This window comes from Oncorhynchus keta, chromosome 4, assembly GCF_023373465.1.
Source record: "Oncorhynchus keta strain PuntledgeMale-10-30-2019 chromosome 4, Oket_V2, whole genome shotgun sequence".
Taxonomy (NCBI): Eukaryota; Metazoa; Chordata; class Actinopteri; order Salmoniformes; family Salmonidae; genus Oncorhynchus; species Oncorhynchus keta.
This window is the reverse complement of record NC_068424.1, coordinates 54,250,511-54,272,792: the sequence shown is the minus strand read 5'-3', so window position 1 is coordinate 54,272,792 and position 22,282 is coordinate 54,250,511. Positions and strand designations below refer to the sequence as shown.

General features: G+C 42.0%; 2 protein-coding genes across 2 annotated transcripts; one reads left to right on the top strand and one right to left on the bottom strand.

The window, feature by feature from the left end:
* Positions 1-16: 16 nt before the first annotated feature.
* On the top strand, positions 17-14,287 carry p2rx3a (purinergic receptor P2X, ligand-gated ion channel, 3a). Its single transcript, XM_035762302.2, has 12 exons — positions 17-328; positions 476-611; positions 1,818-1,889; positions 2,254-2,323; positions 2,775-2,865; positions 2,965-3,042; positions 7,223-7,364; positions 7,609-7,745; positions 7,932-8,025; positions 8,115-8,180; positions 11,526-11,603; positions 12,596-14,287. The coding sequence occupies exons 1-12, from the start codon at positions 198-200 to the stop codon at positions 12,719-12,721; spliced, it is 1,221 nt and encodes a 406-aa protein (XP_035618195.1). The 5' UTR covers positions 17-197; the 3' UTR covers positions 12,722-14,287.
* A 335-nt stretch (positions 14,288-14,622) lies between these two features.
* On the bottom strand, positions 14,623-21,187 carry zgc:113229 (uncharacterized protein LOC550612 homolog). Its single transcript, XM_035762297.2, has 5 exons — positions 19,321-21,187; positions 19,028-19,170; positions 17,553-18,018; positions 16,244-16,561; positions 14,623-15,956 (listed from the first exon to the last, which is right to left on the bottom strand). Exons 1-5 carry the CDS (start codon positions 20,233-20,235, stop codon positions 15,711-15,713), a joined length of 2,088 nt encoding a protein of 695 aa, XP_035618190.1. The 5' UTR covers positions 20,236-21,187; the 3' UTR covers positions 14,623-15,710.
* Positions 21,188-22,282: the final 1,095 nt, after the last annotated feature.

Here is a 22,282-nt window from a genome sequence, read left to right as displayed (position 1 = left end):
TTACAGAGATAGAGGCACAGATAGGGGTGAAACGAAGAAGGAGAGGACACAGGGAATTTATGCGAAAAGTCTTATCAGTAGCATTGTGTGGTAACTAAAGGCTCTCACTCGCATACTTCCAAAGAAACTGATGCAAAATACACTTATCGCTGTAGCTGTCTCTCATTAAGACACATGCACACAACCCAGTTCTCAGGATGCCTAAGATATGGGATTTTATCACGGATTTCTTCACCTACGAGACGACCAAGTCGGTGGTGGTGAAGAGCAGGTCTGTTGGAATCATCAACCGCGTCGTACAACTACTCATCATCATCTACTTCCTATGGTCTGTACAACCTGTTTTTGCCTCTGTGTGTGTGTGTGATAATGTTGACCTCTCTTCTTCATCTCCTTTCCTCTCTCCAACATTCTAGAACTCTTGTTAATAATCCTCCTTCATTACCTCTCCCCCTCCACAATCTTCGTCGTTTAGTTGGGTCTTTTATCACGAAAAGGCGTACCAGGTGAGAGACTCGGGCATCGAGTCTTCGGTCATGACCAAGGTGAAGGGCTTCGGTTACCATAACAACCGTGTGATGGATGTGGCGGACTATGTCGCCCCTACACAGGTCCGTGACACCCTGAGCGTGACCCCTAAACCTTGACCCTAATCTGAGACAACACCAACGTTATACTGCAGCGCAACCATACTTAGTTACTGTACACAACCTGTATATTGTACAGTCCCCTCCGTATTTATTTGGACAGTAAAGCATAAATGTTTTATTTGGCTCTATACTCATTTTGGATTTGAGATCAACTGTTTTATATGAGGCAGGAGTACAGAATGTCACCTTTTATTTGAGGGTGTTTTCATTCATATCTGTTCTACTGTTTAGAAATGAAAACACTTTATGTATCTAGTCCCCCCATTTGAAGCTGTCATAAGTATTTGGACACGTTCACTTATAGTGTATTAAAGTAGTCAAACGTTTTTGGATTATATTGTGTCCAATAGAAATGTAATATTGTAATATTGGTCCCATGACTTGAATGGGATTTGTGCCACAAACGCTAAAACGTCAGCATGTGGAAACAGTGCCAAGGAAACTAAACCAAAGCATGAATCACTGTCATGTCTTGTCCAGAGACTGCTTACGCGTTAAGGAAACCAATGTAATTTTGTAATTTGGGTGAAGTATCCCTTTAACACATTATAAGTGCATTTTTCCAAATACTTATAACACCTTCAAATGGGGGGACTAGATACACAAAATGCTTTCATCTCTAAATTAAATGAAAATACCCTCAAATAAAAGGTGTCGTTCTGGACTGTTGCCTCATATAAAACATTTGATCCCAAAACCAAAATTCTGGAGTATAAAGCCAAATGAAAGGTTTTCGCTTCGCTGTCCAAATAAATAAGTCGGGGAGTGTAACTGTGCATACTGTGCAATATACAAAATATTGATTCAACTTTTGATTAAATGATCACAATATGTAGGCGGAGTTCACTCAGTTGAAACATACCCGAACAGTCTTTTGATAATTGATATAAAGTGATTGAGCACTGAGTGGTGGTCATTTTAAACACTTAAAGGGAAGTGTTTTGTGTGAGGTGATGAAGGAAAAGTCCTTTGGTTAGGTGGAAGTTGTGGCTGAGTGGCTCATGATGTACAGCTACTACGTCAGTTTAGCATTAGACCAACCAACTGGTTAAACAATTACAGACTCATGCATTGGTTGAGGCTTTGAGATGATTTTAGCAGTAGGCCTGATATGTTGCCTTGACGATGTTTAGGCTAAACTGTTTTGTTTTGAATATGATCTGACAGGGTGCCGCAGTGTTCTGCATTATCACCAAGCTCATCATCACAGAGAACCAGTTCCAAGGATTCTGCCCGGAGGTGAGTCCAGTCCAGTATACATGTACCATGTACCTTGTTGTTGTAGCCACGGACAAGCATACCTGATTCTACTTGTCAACTCATCATCAAGCCCTTGACAAGTTGAATCAGGTGTTTTTGTCTGGGGCTACAACAAAAAGGTGTGCTGTTGGGGGTACTCGAGGACCGGAGTTGGGAAACACTGCACCTATACCGTGTTTATAACAATACAGAGTACTCTACTCTATGATGTCCCGGCCATTACCACTGGAAAAAGCCAAGGCATTTCATATTGGGTGGTGACAGAGTTTCTGATCACAGGGCAATGTTACTGCCTATGTATCAGGCCTGCATCTATGTGCGTATCTGTACTGTCTGTGTTCAGAGTGAAAGCAAGTACAAGTGTGACACGGATGAAGAGTGCGACAAGTATTTGGGGAGCTCCACTGGAAACGGTGAGTCCCTCTCTTCTCTTCTCCGTCATTCCCGTGCTGGGACTCCATTGTGTTCTCTCTCTCTCTCTTTCCATTCACACCTTCCCCAATCCCACTACATGTATTTACTCCTCTCTTCCCCCTCATGTCTTTGTGTGTAATTATTTTGTGTGTTACGTGTTGTACGCACTAGGCTAAGCGTTTGAAGCTTATTTGTATTGCTCTACATTTATGTTGTGTGAATATTGTGGGCGCTACACACTTTGCCTCGTTGGCTGGAGGAGGTTTTTGACACAGCTGCGTCCGTCTGTTGGTTTCTCTTGCTGTAATAAAGTGTGTGCCTGTTCACAACCCTCTGCTCTCCTGCACCTGACTTCTCCACAAGTACGCACACGCCTGACACTCTCTCTATTTCTTTGTCTCTTTTTCTCTCTCTCTCTCCCTCCCTCTCTCTCTCTCTCTCTTCCCCCAGGAATAATAACTGGTGCCTGTGTGAACTCCTCTAAAGGACGACGCTGTGAGATGCAGGGTTGGTGCCTTGCAGAGGACGACAAAGTCCACATGTAAGACATTTCTCTCATTATAGAAAAACCTTTGAATGAGTATGTGTCCAAACCTGTGACTGGTACTGTATATACATTCTCTCCCTCCCCCTTTCTCAGGCAACCAATGATGGAAGTGGAAAACTTCACCATCTTCATCAAGAACAGTATCCGCTTCCCTATGTTCAACGTTACCAGGTGAGTCCCACACACCTCCCATTTCTGGGGATGTAATGGGCAGACCTTATGAAGTTGTGCTGGAGTACTTTCAGGACGTCTCACCCATATCCGCAGGAAGTTGTTTTGAGTAGTGAGGCTAACAATAAAATCTAAATTCCTAATGTGTTGAATAGCCAGAGCATAGGACAAGATTGGTTAAAAACTTCTTAGGGCTGAGATCCCGTTAACGGGATCGATATGACAACAGCCAGTGAAAGTGCAGGGCGCCAAATTCAAAACAACAGAAATCTCATAATTAAAATTCCTCAAACATACAAGTATCTTATATACCATTTTAAAGGTACTCTTCTCTTCATCAGATGACACTCATAGGACTTCATGTTACACAATACATGTATGTTTTGTTCGATAAAGTTAATATTTATATAAAAAAATCTCAGTATACATTGGCGCGTTATGTTCAGTAGTTCTAAAAACATCCAGTGATTTTGCAGAGCCATATCAATTTACAGAAATACTCATTATAAATGTTTATGAAAATACAAGTGTTATACATGGAAATATAGATGAACTTCTCCTTAATGCAACCACTGTGTCATATTTCAAAAAAGCTTTACAGAAAAAGCAAACCATGCAATAATCTGAGTACGGCGCTCAGAGACCCAACAAGCCAAAAAGATATCCGCCATATTGTGCAGTCAACAGAAGTCAGAAATAACATTATAAGTATTCACTTACCTTTGATGATCTTGATCAGAATGCACTCCCAGGAATCCCAGTTCCACAATAAATGTTTGATTTGTTCGATAATGTCCATAATTTATGTCCAAATAGTTACTTTTGTTAGCTCGTTTTGTAAACAAATCCAAAGTCACGAACCGCGTTCACTAGGAGCAGACGAAATGTCAAAAAGTTCCGTTACAGTCCGTAGAAACATGTCAAATGATGTATAGAATCAATCTTTAGGATGTTTTTAACATAAATCTTCAATAATGTTCCAACCGGAGAATTCCTTTGTATCTTCAATAGGGAATGAGTTGAAAATCCTCAGATTTCCCACTTCCTGGTTGTTTTTTTCTCAGGTTTTTGCCTGTCATATGAGTTCTGTTATACTCACAGACATAATTCAAACAGTTTTAGAAACTTCAGAGTGTTTTATATCCACATATACTAATAATATGCATATATTAGCAACTGGGACTGAGGAGCAGGCAGTTTACTCTGGGCACCTTATTCATCCAAACTACTCAATACTGCCCCCAGCCATCAACTGCAGCCTCAGTTAATTTAACTCATGGCTGTTTGTAAATAGCCCATTAACTAGTTGACAAGTTAACAAATTATATGTTGCATTCACATCTCCAACTCAACCAAAAAATGTTTGTTAAAGAATGTGATTACACCAGGTGCTCAGATGGAACTATCTATGCAGTAGATACAGTGCATTCAGAAAGCATTCAGACCACTAAGTTTTTGTCCACAAATAATTACCTATCCCAGCATATTAATATAAGACAGTAACTTTAGACCAGGTGCCAACTTGCTAACAACATAAAACTTATCTTCAGACGCACTTCAATCTCCATGGGCAAACAAGCCTATATTTGATGTTACCATATATACCACGGCGGGCAGTAGTACTATAAAATTGTACCTTACCTTTAATAGACGTATCATACGTTGTGACCTACATCACAAGGCGCAGACGAGACGGTAAGGTTTTGAGTTGAATATGATGATGATTACGTCATAATCCAATGTCTGTCAGTTGACACTCAAAAGACAGCAAACTGAGGTAGTTCAGCCGGGCGCTTGTCATTAATGTGCGAAGATGATTTTTTAAATCCTAGTTGTTGTGGAGAAACGTCTCTCCACACTGCATGATGTCATTGGAAGTGTGACAGAGAGTTTATATTTGGGAAAATATCATCAGGGCAGCTGTCAAGTACACTCATTATGGAGGAAAAGTCACTCTTTCCCATGTTACTTTTGCGACTGCTGAATAAAAACAGTGAATTCAGCATCCTCAATTGATATTGTGAAAGATTTTATTGCTTCAAAAAGTTCCTCTTCTGTACGTTGGCCTTCGCACAGGTCTTTCTGTAAATGTGAATTTGACATTATTATTAGGAAATAAATCCTTACAGTTTACATCATTCAGTGGAAATGGAGGAGACTGAAGAGAAAACATATGCTTAAAATATTTTGCTTCCTCTTTCAAAATATAATTTGGTGAATCGTGGATATCTCCATCATTTGTAACAAGTTTCTGTAAATTATTTTTGGTAGAATTTCCATGTATTTTTCACCATTTTCCATCCAATTCACTTTATTTTTGTAATACATTACACTTGATGGTTCCTGAATAAGTACCTCCATTTATTTAGTTTTTCCTCTAACCTATTTTGTGCCTCGATAGTACATGTTTCCGTTACCATCTACCTGCTCTGGTACTTCCTCTATTTCCTTTATTAGTCTAATCTCTTCTGACCTAAACTGCTTTTGTTTTAATGATGAGTATTGTATTGAATGGCCTCTAAAAGTACATTTGAAAGTGTCCCATACAATAAGGGGATCTGCTGTACCTATGTTGTACAAATAAAGTCAATTATCAATTATTTTGTCTTAGTTAAGAACTTAAGAACAAATTGTCACCCAATAGGCTTTGATTAAATTTCCAATATCCCCATCCACGTGGAAATGCTGTCAGATTTATATGGAGGCCAATTAGATGGTGGTTCACTCGCATTCAGTCTCCTATGAATACTTTTGATGCCAGCAAGAACGAGACTAGGAAGTAATCAAGACGTCTAGCTTGATGAAGCCTCCTCCATGTATATCTCACTGGGTCAGGGTTTTTCAACCTCCATATATCCACAAGTACTAATGTAACCATGATCTTTGGGATCTCCTTCAGTACTTGAGGGTGATAGTTTGTAGTGTGATTTCCTTTACGATCTATTGAGGTACCTAAAACCATATTATATTCTCCCACCATAATAATAGATTATTTCATTGCTTGTGAGCTCAATAGATTATTATATCTTTTTGAAAAAGTGTGGATCATCATTATTTGGCCCATATAGATGAATTAACCAGATCTGATTTTGGTCCAGTAGCATATTTAAAATAATCCATCTTCCTTGTTGATCTGTTTGCACAGTTTGCACAATCGGATCAAAGTGTGTATTAATTAGTATAGTCACCCCATTTGAGTTTCTTTGCCCATGACAAAAATATATTTCTCCCTCCCAGTCCTTTTTCCACCTCAACCTCATCTATATTTATAGAAGGAGTTTTCTTTAAACAATAGATATTATATGGAATCATTCTTAATTCATATTTAAATCAGGCTGTCACTATTATTTTTCTTTAGATTTTTTCTTTGTTTCATTGTTACATCATTAACTTTGTTTCATCGATGTTACATGTCATATTAGTATATTATTATGTACATTTAGTGTACAAAACATTAAGAACACCTTCCTAGTATTAAGTTGCCCTCAGAACAGACTCAATTCGTCGGGGCATGGACTACAAGGTGTCCAAAGCTTTCCACAGGAATGCTGGCCCATGTTGACTCCAATGCTTCCCACAGTTGTGTGAAGTTGGCTGGATGTCCTTTGGGTGGTGGACCAGTCTTGATAAACACAGGTAATTGTTGAGCGTGAAAAGCCCAGCGGCGTTGCAGTTCTTGACCCACTCAAACCGGTTCGCCTGGCACCTTCTACCATACCTCGTTCAAAGGTACTTAAATCTTTGTCTTGCCCATTCATCCTCAATCCATGTCTCAATTGTCTCAAGGCCTAAAAAACATAATTTAACCTGTCTGCACCCCTTCATCTATACTGATTGAAGTGGATTTAACAGGTGACATCAATAAGGGACCATAGCCTTCACCTGGTCCGTCCGTATATGTCATGGAAAGAGCCACACTCAGTGTACACTCAGTATAAGTATTGGATGTGTTTTAACCTTGAGTTGTCTATCTGTGTCATTCATTTAATAACATTTGATTTTAATACAAGCCTTGGCTTTCATCTCCTCCATGATGAGGTCATCTCTTAATGCCCTGACCCGTTCACTCAGCACATTTTCACATTTTAGGGCTTTCCTGTCAACTCGTTGCCCTCTCTTTTCTGCTGAAGGGGATTTGGCTCTATCGCTCATGTTTTTACCTTCCCTCTCTCTCCCACAGAGGGAACTTCCCATCATCCCTGAATGCGACTTATATCAGGAGCTGTACGTATGACCCGGAGCACAACCTCCACTGTCCCGTCTTCAAGGTGGGAGAAGTGCTGCGCTACACAGGACAGAACTTCTCCACCATCGCTCAGACAGTGAGACATATCTCCTCCCCTCTTCCACCTCTCCATCTCTCACCCCCGAGAGTCTCCATCTTTCTTTCCTCCACTCTCTCTCTATCTATCTCTCTCTCCCTCATTCTGCTTTCTTAACCTCTCTTCCTCACTTCTCCCTCTCCATTTTATATATCTCCAGTCCCACATGCTTCTCCCTACATTTTCTCTTCCCTCTCCTCACTTATCGCCCCTTCTCTTCCCTCCCTCTATCTCCCTCTATCAGGGTGGAGAGATTGCGATCAACATTGAATGGCAGTGTAATCTGGATGAGTCAGAAGAGAGATGTGAACCACACTACTCCTTTACGCGGCTTGATGCTGTGTTTCAGAAGAATGGCATCGCTAAGGGATACAACTTCAGGTACTGAAACCCTTTTCAGTTTAGTGTCGTTCAAGGGAATTCCCCTCTTTCTTCCTCCTTCTCCCTTTCTTCTGTCAGGTCGTTTTCCACCACCTTTTTCTCCTCTCCATTTTCCTTACCCCCCCCCCTTCCTCGTTGTAAAGCTGTGTTCATTGACACTGTCTCTTCCTCTATCTCCCTCCACAGATTTGCCAAATATTACAAAAATGAGAATGGGACGGAGTTCCGCACTCTCCACAAGGCCTACGCCATCCGCTTTGACATCCTGGTCACTGGCCTCGTGAGTGTGGATTAGGGTGTGTGTGTGTGTGTGCTTTCGTACCTGTTAGCTGTGTATCATATGGGATTAATCTGTCTTTGTTCTTTCAGGCAGGGAAGTTCAACACAGTTCCTACTCTGATCAACGTAGTGGCAGCCTTTACCTCCATGGGATTGGTAAGGCTTCTGTACTCAGACTGTATGTTTCTAAAGGAGGCCATGCAATACGTTTAGAATGTTACCACCATTATAAGCAAGTACAGTAAGCTACAAAAGTATTGGGGCAGTGTCAAATGTTTTGTTGTTTGTTGTGGCTCTGTAATGCAGCAGCACTTTGGATTTGAAATTATACAATGACTTTGATCTTAAAGTGAATACTTTTCAACCACGTTTTTCTCCCCAATTTCATGGTATACAATCGGTAGTTACAGTCTTGTCCCATCACTGCAACTCCACATGGACTCGGGAGAGGCGATGGTCGAGAGCCGTGCGTCATCCGAAACATGACCCAGCCAAGCCGCACTGCTTCTTGACACAATGCCCGCTTAACGTGGAAGCCAGCCGCACCAATGTGTCGGGGGAAACACAGTACACCTGGCTACCGTGTCAGCATGCATGCACCCCGGCCCGCCACAGGAGTCGCTAGAGCGCGATGGGACAAGGAAATCTCGGCCTGCCAAACCTTCTCCTAACCCAGACGACGCTGGCCCAATTGTGCGCTACCTCATGGGTCTCCCAGTCATGGCCAGCTGTGACACAGCCTGGAATCGAATCCAGGTCTGTAGAGACACCTTAAAACGCTGCAACACTCGGGAGGCCCCCGCAAAAAGATTTCAATTAACCTCTACGGAATCGGTGTGTCCCCCACACGGGACGGTTGATCTAACGTAGGCTAATGTGATTAGCATGAGGTTGTAAGTAACAAGAACATTTCCCAGGACATAGACATATCTGATATGGACAGAAAGCTTACGTTCTTGTTAATCTCACTGCAAATGTCCAATTTACAGTAGCTATTACAGTGAAAGAATACCATGCTATTGTTTGAGGAGAGCGCATATTTGGGCAGTCTTGATACAACATTTTGAACAGAAATGCAATGGTTCATTGAATCAGTCTAAAATGTTGCATCTAGTGGCCAAAATCGTAATTGCGCCTAACCTGGAACAATACACTGTGACCTTTCTCTTGCATTTCAAAGATGATGGAGCAAAAAAACAAACAAAAAAAACCTTGTGTTTTTTTTATGTATTATCTTTTACTAGAGCTAATGTGTTGTATTATCCTACATTCATTTCACATTTCCACAAACTTCAAAGTGTTTCCTTTCAAATGGTATTAAGAATATGCATATCCTTGAAGTCGGAAGTTTACATTCACCTTAGCCAAATACATTTAAACTCAGTTTTTCACAATTCCTGTCATAGGCCAGTTTGGATCACCACTTTATTTTAAGAATGTGAAATGTCAGAATAATAGTAGAGAGAATGATTTATATCAGCTTTAATTTCTTTCATCACATTCCCAGTGGGTCAGAAGTTTACATACAATCAAATAGTATTTGGTAGCAAGCCTTTAAATAGTTTAACTTGGGTAAAATGTTTCAGGTAGCCTTCTACACGCTTCCCACAATAAGTTGGGTGAATTTTGTCCCATTCCTTCTGACAGAGCTGGTGTAACTGAGTCAGGTTTGTAGCCCTCCTTGCTCGCACACGCTTTTACAGTTCTTCCCACATTTTCTATAGGATTGAGGTCAGGGCTTTGTGATTGCCACTCCAATACCTTGACTTTGTTGTCCTTAAGCCATTTTGCCACAACTTTGGAAGTATGCTAGGGGTCAATGTCCATTTGGAAGACCCATTTGCGACCAAGCTTTAACTTCCTGACTGATATCTTGAGATGTTGCTTCAATATATCCACGTACTTTTCCTTCCATGATGCTATCTATTTTGTGAAGTGCACCAGTCCCTCCTGCAGCAAAGCACCCCAACAACATGATGCTGCCATCCCCGTGCTTCACGGTTAGGATGGTGTTTTTCGGCTTGCCCATCCTTCAGCTACAGTACCCTTAGCCCCTCCCATCTCTCTCTGAAGACCACCCAGTTTTGATTTCTAGCTGACATATATTTTTAAACTATGCTGTAATGTTTCACAAAAATGTCTGAACCTTTCTATTCTCATAGTTTCTACCGATTGTAAATTAAAGATAATTTTTTTTGCTAAGAGCATTATATTATTGATCAATTGACTATGAGTTTTGAAATAACTCAGCAGTGCTATTTGCAGAGTTAGCTCAAGGTAAATGTTGTAATTCTTAAGCCATTCCTGAAACTGCAACCAAAAACAAGCTACTGTACATAATATGGGCATAACCAAGACTATGGGCTGTACCAAAACAAGTGAGCTAATGATTCTGTCTCTTTGTAGCAAAATCTGCAGAGCTGGGATGGTTGTATCCCTCATAGATATAACATCATTTTGGTTACAATAAAAAAAAAAGTATAATTTCAATTGAAAAAGTTTTGAATCTGTCATTGCTTTGTGTATCAGTTCATAAACCATGTGCCATGGAATCAATTAATCGAAAATCTCTTCCCAAATATTTTGCAACCTGTATGGCACAGCTGTACATTTTTTGGTTCTTAAATTAAACTAGTATACTTTTCTATTTATCACAATTTTCTTTAACCAATTTTGGTCTTTAATGTAGGTTCCTTACCTTGTCCCCCTTCCGCTTGCCTTTACCATTTTTCTGTTAATGCTGCAATTAGTTGTTTATAATTTTGAATAGAGCAGACATTTCCATATATTTTTGTTAGCTGCATGTGCGACATAAATAGCAACCAACTTTCTTTTCCATCTATTTTAGGGTACAAAAGATATTGGGACAAATTTGCTTATAAGTGTATTAAAGTAGTCAAAAGTTTAGTATTTGGTCCCATCTGTAACTTTCTCTCTCATAATTATTCACGATTCAGTCAGGAATATCCATAATCATAGTAGCATCCACATTATTGTAGAATTGTTTTAAAACATATTATATTCTTATTTACAGTAAAAGTGACTCCAAAATGACACAATACATTATTTCCCATTAATTTCTATTGGGCACAAAATAATCTGAAACACAACAAAAACAAACACATCCAACAAGTTTGTAGAGTCAGAATCTTGATTTAATAATTGAGTGCTAGGTATATGGGACCAAATACTAAACTATTGACTACTTTAATACACATAAGTGAATTTGGCCTAATTCTTTTGGTCCGCATAAAATGTGGGGACTATACACAAAAAATGCTGTAATTTTTAAAGGGTCCACTTGATATGGATGAAAATACCCTCAAATTCAAGCTGACAGTCTGCACCATTTTCCTCATATTCATTGTGTTATTTCAAAGTGCTGGAGTACAGAACCAAAAGAACAACAAAATGTGTCACTGTCCCAATATTTTTGGAGCTCACTGTATTTCCCGATTCGTTAAGTCAACTTGTATAACTCTTCGTTCTGACTGGCTGCAGGGTACGGTCCTCTGTGACATCATTCTTCTGAACTTCCTGAAGGGGGCAGACCAATACAAAGCCAAGAAATTTGAGGAGGTACTTTTTTAATTACTCAGATAAAAGTATATTGTTTTGTGTTATGCATCATTTGTGTGTGGGAGAGAGAGGTGAATAGCATCTGTCTTATTCTCTCTTTCTCTCTACTCCATCTTCTCTCCCTCTCTTCCTCTCCCTCGGTTCCTCTACCCCATCTTCTCTCCCTCTCGTCCTCTCCCCCTGTTCCTCTACCCCATCTTCTCTCTCCCTCTCTTCCTCTCCCTCGGTTCCTCTACACCATCTTCTCTCCCTCTCTTCCTCTCCCTCTGTTCCTCTACCCCATCTTCTCTCTCCCTTTCTTCCTCTCCCTCTGTTCCTCTACCCCATCTTCTCTCTCCCTCTCTTCCTCTCCCTCTGTTCCTCTACCCCATCTTCTCTCTCCCTCTCTTCCTCTCCCTCTGTTCCTCTACCCCATCTTCTCTCTCCCTCTCTTCCTCTCCCTCTGTTCCTCTACCCCATCTTCTCTCTCCCTCTCTTCCTCTCCCTCTGTTCCTCTACCCCATCTTCTCTCTTCCTCTCTTCCTCTCCCTCTGTTCCTCTACCCCATCTTCTCTCTCCCTCTCTCCCTCTCCCTCTGTTCCTCTCCCTCTGTTCCTCTCCCCCATCTTCTCTCTCCCTCTCCCTCTGTTCCTCTCCCTATATTCCTCTACCCCATCGTCTCTCTCCATCTCTCCCTCTCCCTCTGTTCCTCTCCCTCTGTTCCTCTCCCCCATCTTCTCTCTCCCTCTCTTCCTCTCCCTCTGTTCCTCTCCCCCATCTTCTCTCTCCCTCTCTTCCTCTCCCTCTGTTCCTCTACCCCATCTTCTCTCTCCCTCTCTTCCTCTCCCTCTGTTCCTCTACCCCATTTACTCTCCCTCTCTTCCTCTCCCTCTGTTCCTCTACCCCATTTTCTCTCCCTCTCTTCCTCTCCCTCTGTTCCTCTCTGCCTCTCCCTCTGTTCCTCTTCCTCTGTTCCTCTACCCCATCTTCTCTCCCTCTGTTCCTCTCCCTAGGTCTCTGAGTCACAGATACAGATATTACTCTCTCGAGAAGGTTGCAGGCAGCTGTCAATCCAACCAGAGGAGAAGATTTCAGACGACTCGGGAACTGTTTCCCTCTGCCTGGACCAGCAGCTTTGAGTGGTTTGAGGCAGGGTTTGTTCGAAGTTAATAGGGATTTATTTGTATTTCTTTTTTTTCTCCTAGTAGTACAGAATTAGGCAAACCATGATTGATGGCAAACTCCAGCACAGTAGGTGGCGGCGTGCACCTTAACATTTTGTTTGAGAACTGCCATTATACCGAAGAAGAAGGAGGAGAAGAAGGAGGAGAAGAAGAAGAAGAAGAAGAAGAAGAAGAAGAAGAAGAAGAAGAAGAAGAAGAAGAAGAAGAAGAAGAAGAAGAAGAAAAAGAAGCTTTGAGTGACAGTCCACATCAACCCAACGGCAGAGTGGAAGTTCCTGCCACACTTCCTTAGTTCATCAGCAGCTGTTGATATGTTCCATGTTCATGTGGGTGAAGCAGTGGTGATTTTAGCATGTAAATCTTGGTGGGGCAAACTCCCCAAATTGTTTTTAGTTGCATGCCAGCAAAGACACTACACAACACTAAACAATACATGAATTACACTATAACGGCGACAAGCTGTGCCCACAAAATGTTAGGGCCTACATGAAGCTGTGCCAACAGAAGAGCTTTCTTTCCAGCACAATGGAGTGAATCCTAACCACCGCTACACCTGCCTATCAGCGGAGCCTTGCCTGGCAACGAAACAATTAATTCAGCCTTGTTTACTGCCTTTTTAAAAAACATAGCTGATAAAACAAATGTGGTTTCTACTGACAATTAAGACGTCCAAACTATGGCATACGGGAACGACGAGCAGATAATAGGTATTCCGTCATTTCGATTAAGACATTAATGAGCAAGCGGCGATGGATGTAGTCAACATAACTATGTGTTCAGCACTTTTGAAATGTACAGCGGCAGAATGCAGAAGATGGGCTGCTCTTACAGTATTTTCCCTGTACACCAAGTCAGAACTGTAGGATAAATGAAGGGGGCATATAAGCAGACAATGAAACCTCTTACAATATTAGATGATGACATTTCTCAAAAACAGGTTATAGGCTACATGTGCAGCACCACCGAAACAGAACAGTAGCGTTAGGCGAAATTAGAGGTGAAAATAGACCAAATTATTAGGGTGATGAACATGGGCTACTAACCGCTTACGACACAACATACACTTGGTATTACTTCCTTAGCTATAGTATACAAAAGCTCCCTTGCATATTACATCATTTATGCAGCAGCATACAAGGCATTTTTGGACTCAACTTGGCTTGTGATGTGCTCACTTAAACATGAAGGTGGCATGGCGTTTTTGTCATCAAACTTTGTCATCAATGTCTGTCATTCTTTGGATTTATGGTGGGAAATCACAGCCACTCCATTGAATAGCTGGCTACTGGTTGCGTTGCAATGCTTGCAGTTAGCCACTGATTCCTTCCAAACAACTCATTGTTGAATTTGCGATTTCCAGCTTGTTGTGTAATCTTTATGTCCAATGGCCGATGAGCACCGATACGTTTTATCTATAATTACTCTTCATTATTTCTCTTCATATGACAAGGATTAAAAAGGATTTGCCAGTAGATTGCTGACCTGATTCGTGATGATTAATGCCAACTAAGACATTGAAAGTAAGCTGTTGACATGATCAGTCTAATCATAGCTACTGTACATATAACGTGATTTGACGTCATTTTATTTGTAGCCAATGACCTTGAGCCTTCTTGGAAGGGCACTGGTAATATAACTCTATGGCAGGACCCAAAGGGCTGACATTTTGGATGTCTACCCTTACTAAGGACATAAACTTGGCCTGTGACGTAGTGTCCCCATGAGTGACAGAACACTGAGCCAATCACGGCGCAATGCTCCTATTTTTGCTGGCTCGCCTCACCACCACAGAAAGCACCGAGCTAGGCTGAAACACCTGCATTTTGGAGCTGCCTTACTCAAGAACACAAAAAAGAGACCATGTGTGTATGCGCCTTTATTAACTCAATAATATTTATATATATTTCTTTTTACACAGTTTGCAAACTGATATGTGTCACATATTAATGCCAAAATAACAATGCAAAATGGCAAGCCCCCCCAATTTAAAACAAATATACATGTTTTATTTATTTATTGCTAAAAATGTGAGGCTCAGAACAGGTGGGGCTCCGCCCCACTTGCCCTGAATGATGTAACAATTGAACCTCTGAGTAACTTCTAAAATATGTTTTTAAAATGTGTTCCGATCTTTGGGGGCAAACTATCTCTGTACAGTGGGATGAATACGTTAGTAAAAACAAACAAATAGTCTGCCGCCACATAAAAGCTTTGCCCTGGTCCCATTACCTTTGTACATACTCTGTAGTTCATATGTTACAGTTATCCGGCCTCATCCCTTTGTCCATCTCTGTCTTGCTCCATTTGTGATGTACTATAACAATGAGAAAATATGCCGTGGTCCTATATTGATCTTGGAACCTGGTGGAAAACAAAGGTAACCAGGAATTATACAATTATCGGACTTGACTGAGTCGTGCCTGCTGTATTGTGTTTTTCTGAAATACACACCCAATATGCACGGACACATACACACACACACAACCTGGGCACTCCTCCTCTCACCAAGGACCAATCACAACACTAATAGATCAGGAAAAGAGCTTCTTAATGGTCTTACACCACTGTTCATTAATAAGGACTGATGAGGAGCGAGGGAGAGAGAGAGAGAAACATCCGTTAGAACTATTGTCTCCTGACATTCCATGCTAATGGACTTAGAACACTTTCATACGTAAACATAGCGATCATGTAATGACATGAGTTTGTTTTTGTGTTGTTGGCTTGTAGAATGATCGAAGTAATCTCGTTTCCTTTCCTCTTCCCTTCCCCATGGAAAGCATTAATAACTCAGTATCAACCATTTGAGTTGAATGAAAAAAAGATGCAAAAGTAAATTACAAAGTATTTTTACTATCTTGCCAAGTCTCTCTTGCAAAGGAGATTCTCAAGGTCATTTCTTGGTTAAATAAAGGTAGACAAGGATGAGCCTGTTATTTATTGTTCAGTGTCTGTGTTTCTTCCTTGTCTTCCTCCTCAGAGCTAATATCCAGGCGGGGAGAGCAGCAGCGGGCTGTGGCATCATCGGCACAACTTTAACTTCCTCCATCACTGTATTCTCCTCTAGCGTGGAGTCCTCCTCTGTTCCACAATCCTCCTCTGAATCAGGATACTGCTGGATCAGGAGGCTGGGCGGCATGGTAACTACCTCCTTAGAGAACCGCACGTGACGAGATTTTGACATCCGCCTCTGAGAGGGAGAGAGAGAGAGAGAGAGGGGGAGAGAAAGAGAGAGAGAGAGAGAGAGAGAGAGAGAGAGAGAGAGAGAGAGAGAGAGAGAGAGAGAGAGAGAGAGAGAGAGAGAGAGAGAGAGAGAGAGAGAGAGAGAGAGAGAGAGAGAGAGAGAGAGAGAGAGAGAGAGAGAGAGAGAGAAAGAAAGAAAAGGATTGGGTGAATGCCCCAAATTATTTTTCAATTTACAGTTGTCCAAATGCTGACAGTGTAGGACAGACAAATGACAGTAAAATCTGTACAAACCTTTTTGGTCACTGTTTCCATTGATAGTGAGTACTCTGAATCTTGAAACACTGAGTGTCGCAGTATACTTCGGGTGACAAGGGGATGTGAGGTGGAGGAGGAAGAGGGGGAGGATTTCAGGGGGTAGACAGGCATCATGAAGTTGTCCCCCTCTTCCCTCTCTTCCTCATCAGATGGGACTGAGTTGTCTTCTAATCTCTCTCCCCCCTCTCCTTTTAAACATTCTCTCTCTTCTTTCCTCTCCTGTGACCGGTGCTCTCTTTTTCTGTTCATGTGGACCCTGCTCTTCAGTGCAGAGCTGTCCAAGACCTCCACTGGCTGTGGAACAACAAGGTACACTATTATCAACATTAATACTTAATAGTCTATTATTGACGCACACATGCATCAATCTAGTTTAAGACAGAGAGATGTTTCTTTTTGCGTGGACTGCGTGAATCCACCTCATCCGCCTATGTTGACCTTCTGCATCTGCGGTGGAAGGTGGCCAAACTACAGCAGTGTTTGTCAGACCCGAAAATGGGTCTTTCACTAAAATATCTGTAGCATCTGGTTTGGTCCCACTGGACTCATCTGAAGTCACTACCGCCAATGTGCCAACTTCTGTCTGTTGTGTCCGAATCTTTTGGGCTACACTCTATGGAAAGATACGATTCTCACTAACACGTTGGTGTTCTCCGTTTTGTTCTACAACCCCCACAAGTGTCACTCACGGGACTCGTCTGAAGACAACCCAGCACCGCTTTAAACAATCAATATAAGTATGGGGGTAGTTTTGTGCCAACAAAAAAAGGTGTTAAGTATGTTTCCAAAATATTTTTTATAATATATTTGATCTCCTAGATATACGACAGACACTTCAAAAATGATGATTTATTTTTTGTCTGTCTGTTTAGCCATTTATGAATGTTATTCAATGTCTTTCTATGGGCTATAGTACAGTAGTAAAGGTCAAATTCTATATGTTATCAAAAGAAATGTATATATATATTTTTTTATACCTACAGGGGTCCTAAAATTCCAAATGAAATAGTTAAATGATCCATGACCATCTTGAAACAATTCCATGTTATCTTAGTAGAACCCCCCCAAGGCATAGACTTTTAGTTCATCAGGATGAGTTCATTTAGGGTGACATAAAAGGTTAGTGATAGGGATTAAATTAAGGCCTATAGGGGCGATTTCCTGGTCACAGATTAAACCTAGTCCTGGCCTAAACTGCAAACTCAATGGAGAATTACTTTTTAGTCCAGGTTAGGCTTAACCTGCGTACAGGAAACTACACAATAAGGTTTGAGTGAAATCTTACCTTAATGAAGGAGAACTCTAACACAGGTATATGATTTGGCCTCACTTCATCAGAACTGGTTTGTGATTGGACATGACCGTATTCCTTTGGTGCCGATTGGATGAGTTCACATTTACTGTTCTGTTCTTGGACAAGGCTTGGTTCTGTGATATTCATATTGACAGATGAAGAAACATCAGCGCTTCTATCATAACTTTGGTCCAATTCACTTTGTCTGAAGTCCCACTGACTGTTCACATTTCCTGATTGGCTGACACTGTCCAAGGTCATAGTTGATCGGCCGCTCTCATGATCTTGTGGCCGTCTCTGGCTGGTCTCTAATTGATTGGTGACCTCTTCAGCTGGTGTTTGATTGGCTAAGGTGTCTACTTGTGATGGATTTAGAAACCTGGCCCACTCCTGCCCTGTTAGAATCTCCTCCAACAAGCTAAAGGACCCAAGGCCGAACTCAAAGGAACTTGGGGATCTGTCATGACAAATAGGGAATACTAGATTAGATATATCAAACATGTACATACAGTATATAACTATCTAACAAAGCACCACTGTCTAAAACAGGAACTGAGAACTTCCTGTGTGTGTGTGAGTGAGAGAGAGAGCGTGAGCGAGAGTGAGAGCACGATAACAAGCAGGTAATTGACAGTAAATGTCAGTAACTAGGGTGTGTCCGACACCTCAAAGCTGTCAGTGCCCAGTATCACCCTGACTAATGTCTCAGCTATGACAACCTCCCTTTTACACAGAACTTACTCAGATGTGAAAGCAAGGTGTTATTCCTAGTTAGATTGCATAGTCAGAAGAATCTCCTAGCCCTGTATTTGTATTTACTAAGGATCACTTCATGTGTACGTGTGTGTAGAGTGTGTGTCTTATCATGTGTATGTGTGCCTGTACGTGTGTAGTGTGTGTCTTATCATGTGTATGTGTGTCTGTGAATGTATGTGTGTGTAGAGTGTGTCTTCTCATGTGTATGTGTGTCTGTGAATGTATGTGTGTGTAGAGTGTGTCTTATCATGTGTCTGTGTGTCTGTAACTGTACGTATGTGTACTGGTATGTGTGTGTAGAGTGTGTGTCTTATCATGTTTCTGTGTGTCTGTAACCGTACGTGTGTGTAGAGTGTGTGTCTTATCATGTTTCTGTGTGTCTGTGCCTGTACGAGTGTCTCTTCACAGTCCCTGCTGTTCTATAGTGTATAATTAAGGCAAAAAGGTTTTCATGACCTACTGACCTGACTAGGAAATACTCCATGCCGTATCTATAGGCAAAGTGGTACACATATTACATTTGAACCAATGCAAATCACAAGACAGTAGTTGAAATCAACTTCATTGGGAAATTAGTTAGCCATATGCACAGCCGCTGAACAACCACAAATATATCAGTTAAGCAAACCATATGGCTGCTAACACATACAGTACCAACGCTGATCTGCTACACTGACAGCTGTTTGATTGTCTGTTTGTTTTGAACTGACCTGAACTGACCCACTGTACCGCTGTCTTCAGATAAAGTGGGAGGGGCTTCCCCCTGGCCCTCTCTGATTGGTGACTGAGTGGTCGTATAGCCTTCTTTATTGGACATCTTAGTGACGTTATCATCTCTGGTTAACAGCTGAAACTGTTGAATGAAAAATATATTGAATGTTCGAGTGTAACTCTAGACAGTTAGCTAACAAAGGTTAGCAAATATGTTACTTGTATTTGCTAATGAAACAGTCTGCATCATCAAATAAATAAAATGAGTCAAAGTCAACTCTACTGTACTTACTTTAACTTGTTTTGCATCTTTCCTTTCTTCTCTCACTCCATCCTCCGCTTTCCTTTTCTTCCCTAAACTCTCCTGCCTGTCCCTCCATTTCTCCTTTATCCTCTGTGTCAATCTCTTCATCGACTTAGTTGACGAGGTGTTTTCTGCTACACCTTGGCCAGGTGACTTAATCTTCATGACATCTCCATGTCCCGGAACCTCCGACCCCCCAAAGCCCAAAGTCCGCCACCTCCCCATTTGAGTCCCCATGTCAAATGGAATAAAGTCAGAGTTTGACGTCATTAGAACCGACTGGTCATGGTTCTGAGCACCCTTGGTCTTGGAGCTTAGAGATGAGTTACTGAGAGGTGATGCGTCAATGTGGCCCTCGTTCCCGGTTTGAGTTCCTGTGAAGGTCATCACTGTTGGCAGAGCCCCCACTGACCCCCCTGGGTCACCTCTTACACTGCCAGCATCCTTTAAGGGGGCGAGGACAGGGGCACCCTGAGCAGCCGAAGGGGATGACACCATCTGTCCTCTGTCCAACTTGGGGAGACTGCCAGTGGGTTGCTTCCTCCCTTCCTCCCCTTTCCCTTTCCGAATGGATCCCCCAAAATTACAGTCCCACACAGGTATCCCAAACTCCTCCCTGGAGTCCAACCTCCACATCTCACTTTTCCTGGCCTTCTCACATCCCCCTTTTCCCTCAGCCGCTCTGACATCATCAGCCGGAGACAGCCCCAGAGCCCCATTGCCAATGGCGTTAGCCCAAGGTCTCCCCCCATCCTCCCCCTGGCCCTGGGCAGCTGTGGTGGGGCCGTGGGGGGCCTGGTCCTGCCTGCCGTGCAGGGTCTCTGAGCCAGGCTGGAGCCTCAGTCTCTGGAGCATGGACTGAAGCAGAGTCTGGGTGTCAACGGAGGGGCTTGGCTGAGACATTCAGGACAGAGAGCACTCTTACATCAGACCCCTTGGGTTAGACTAATGATGGTATATACAAACAAACATACAGTACATACATATGCTATGCTGTATATGGATTATGGATTAGACAGACCAGCGGCTATTGAGATTGAGTTACAGAAAACAATCTGGAATATTCCTTGTGTTTGTCCTCAGTCTTAGTTCAGTTTCAGGCGTGTGCCCTGGCGTCTCTTGTCTTGTTAGGAAGCATGTTAGGATTGTTCTCTTTATCATTCCAGTTGTTCTCCATTGTCATACTGCACCAGTTATTCCAGATGGATTGTTGACATATTCTTTCCCCTTATTTCCTCTCTCTGTTGCATGGTCACTCCAGTCCTCCTTGGGTTGTCAGAAAAGACATATTCTTTCCCCTTATTTCCTCTCTCTGTTGCATGGTCACTCCAGTCCTCCTTGGGTTGTCAGAAAAGACATATTCTTTCCCCTTATTTCCTCTCTCTGTTGCATGGTCACTCCAGTCCTCCTTGGGTTGTCAGAAAAGACATATTCTTTCCCCTTATTTCCTCTCTCTGTTGCATGGTCACTCCAGTCCTCCTTGGGTTGTCAGAAAAGTTGCGACATCGCTCTGTAGACTCAGCGGTGTCAAAAAACAGCAACGCTAAAAACCCGCTCAAACTCTTCTGTCTCTCTTACACTCACTCTCTCTCTCTCTCTTCCTTTTCCTCTATCAAATTCTCTCACTCTCCAGTTTGTTTCTCTCTATCTCTAGAAGTCACGCGTGTCTATTTTCGTGGTGGAGAAGTTGCCCTTCTTTCGATCATGTCATCACTAGGAGGAGAAGCATGGGAATGACATTCAACAGGCCTTACAGACAGATAAATGCACCCAGACCAGTGAGGCTGGTCTAACTACTCTACAGCACTTTCCTCCACAAGTGACAGTGACTCAATCTCGCTCGCTTTTGTCTATCTTTCTTTCTCTTTCTCTCTCTCATTCTGTCTCTCTGTCACATGTGTACACTGGCACATGCCCTCTTTCTCTGAACGGTGTGGTCAGGAGGTTTTTGGGGGGCATTTTTGTCTCAGCAAAAGGAGTTGGCCTCAAATCAGGAAAGACATTGCTTCTACTGTTCCACACGAAGATATATCTGTGACACATTTACAAAATCCTTTTTGTTCTTCTAGCAGACATTTGATCATGTTGAAGCTGATTTTGAACATCTTTGAGATCTCTGCAAACAAGTGTTTTTATATGTTATTCATTCATCTACACTGAACAAAAATATAAATGCAACATGTAAAGTGTTGGTCCCACGTTTCATGAGCTGATATAAAAGATCCCAGAAATGTTCCATATGCAAAAAAAAAAAAGTATTTCTCTCAGAATTTTGGGCAGAAATGTTTTTACCTCCCTGTTAGTGAGCATTTCTCCTTTGCCAAGATAATCCATCCACCTGATAGGTGTGGCATATCAAGAAGCTGGTTAAAGAGCATGATCATTGCACAGGTGCACCTTGTGCTGGGTATAACGAAAGGCCACTCTAAAATGTGTAGTTTTGTTACACAACACAATGCCACAGATGTCTCAAGTTTTGAAGGAGCGTACAATTGGTATTCTGAATGCAGGAATGTCACCCAGAGGTGTTACCAGATAATTTTATGTTAATTTCTCTACCATAAGCCGCCTCCAATGTCATTTTAGAGAATATGGCAGCACACCCAAACGGACTCACAGACCACGTGTAGCCATGCCAGCCCAGGACCTCCACATCTGGCTTCCTCACCTGCGAGATCGTCTGAGACCAGCCACCCAGACAGCTGATGAAACTGAGAGGTATTTCTGTCTGTAATAAAGCCCTTAAGTGGGGAAAAACGTCTTCTGAATTGTTGGGAAGGCTCGTGAGTGGGTGGGCCTATGCCCTCCCAGGCCCACCCATGGCTGCGCCCCTGCCCAGTCGTGTGAAATCCATAATTAGGGACTAATACCTTTTTTCAGTTGATTGATTTCATTATATGAACTGTAACTCAGTAAAAATCATTGACATTTTTTGCGTTTATATTTTTGT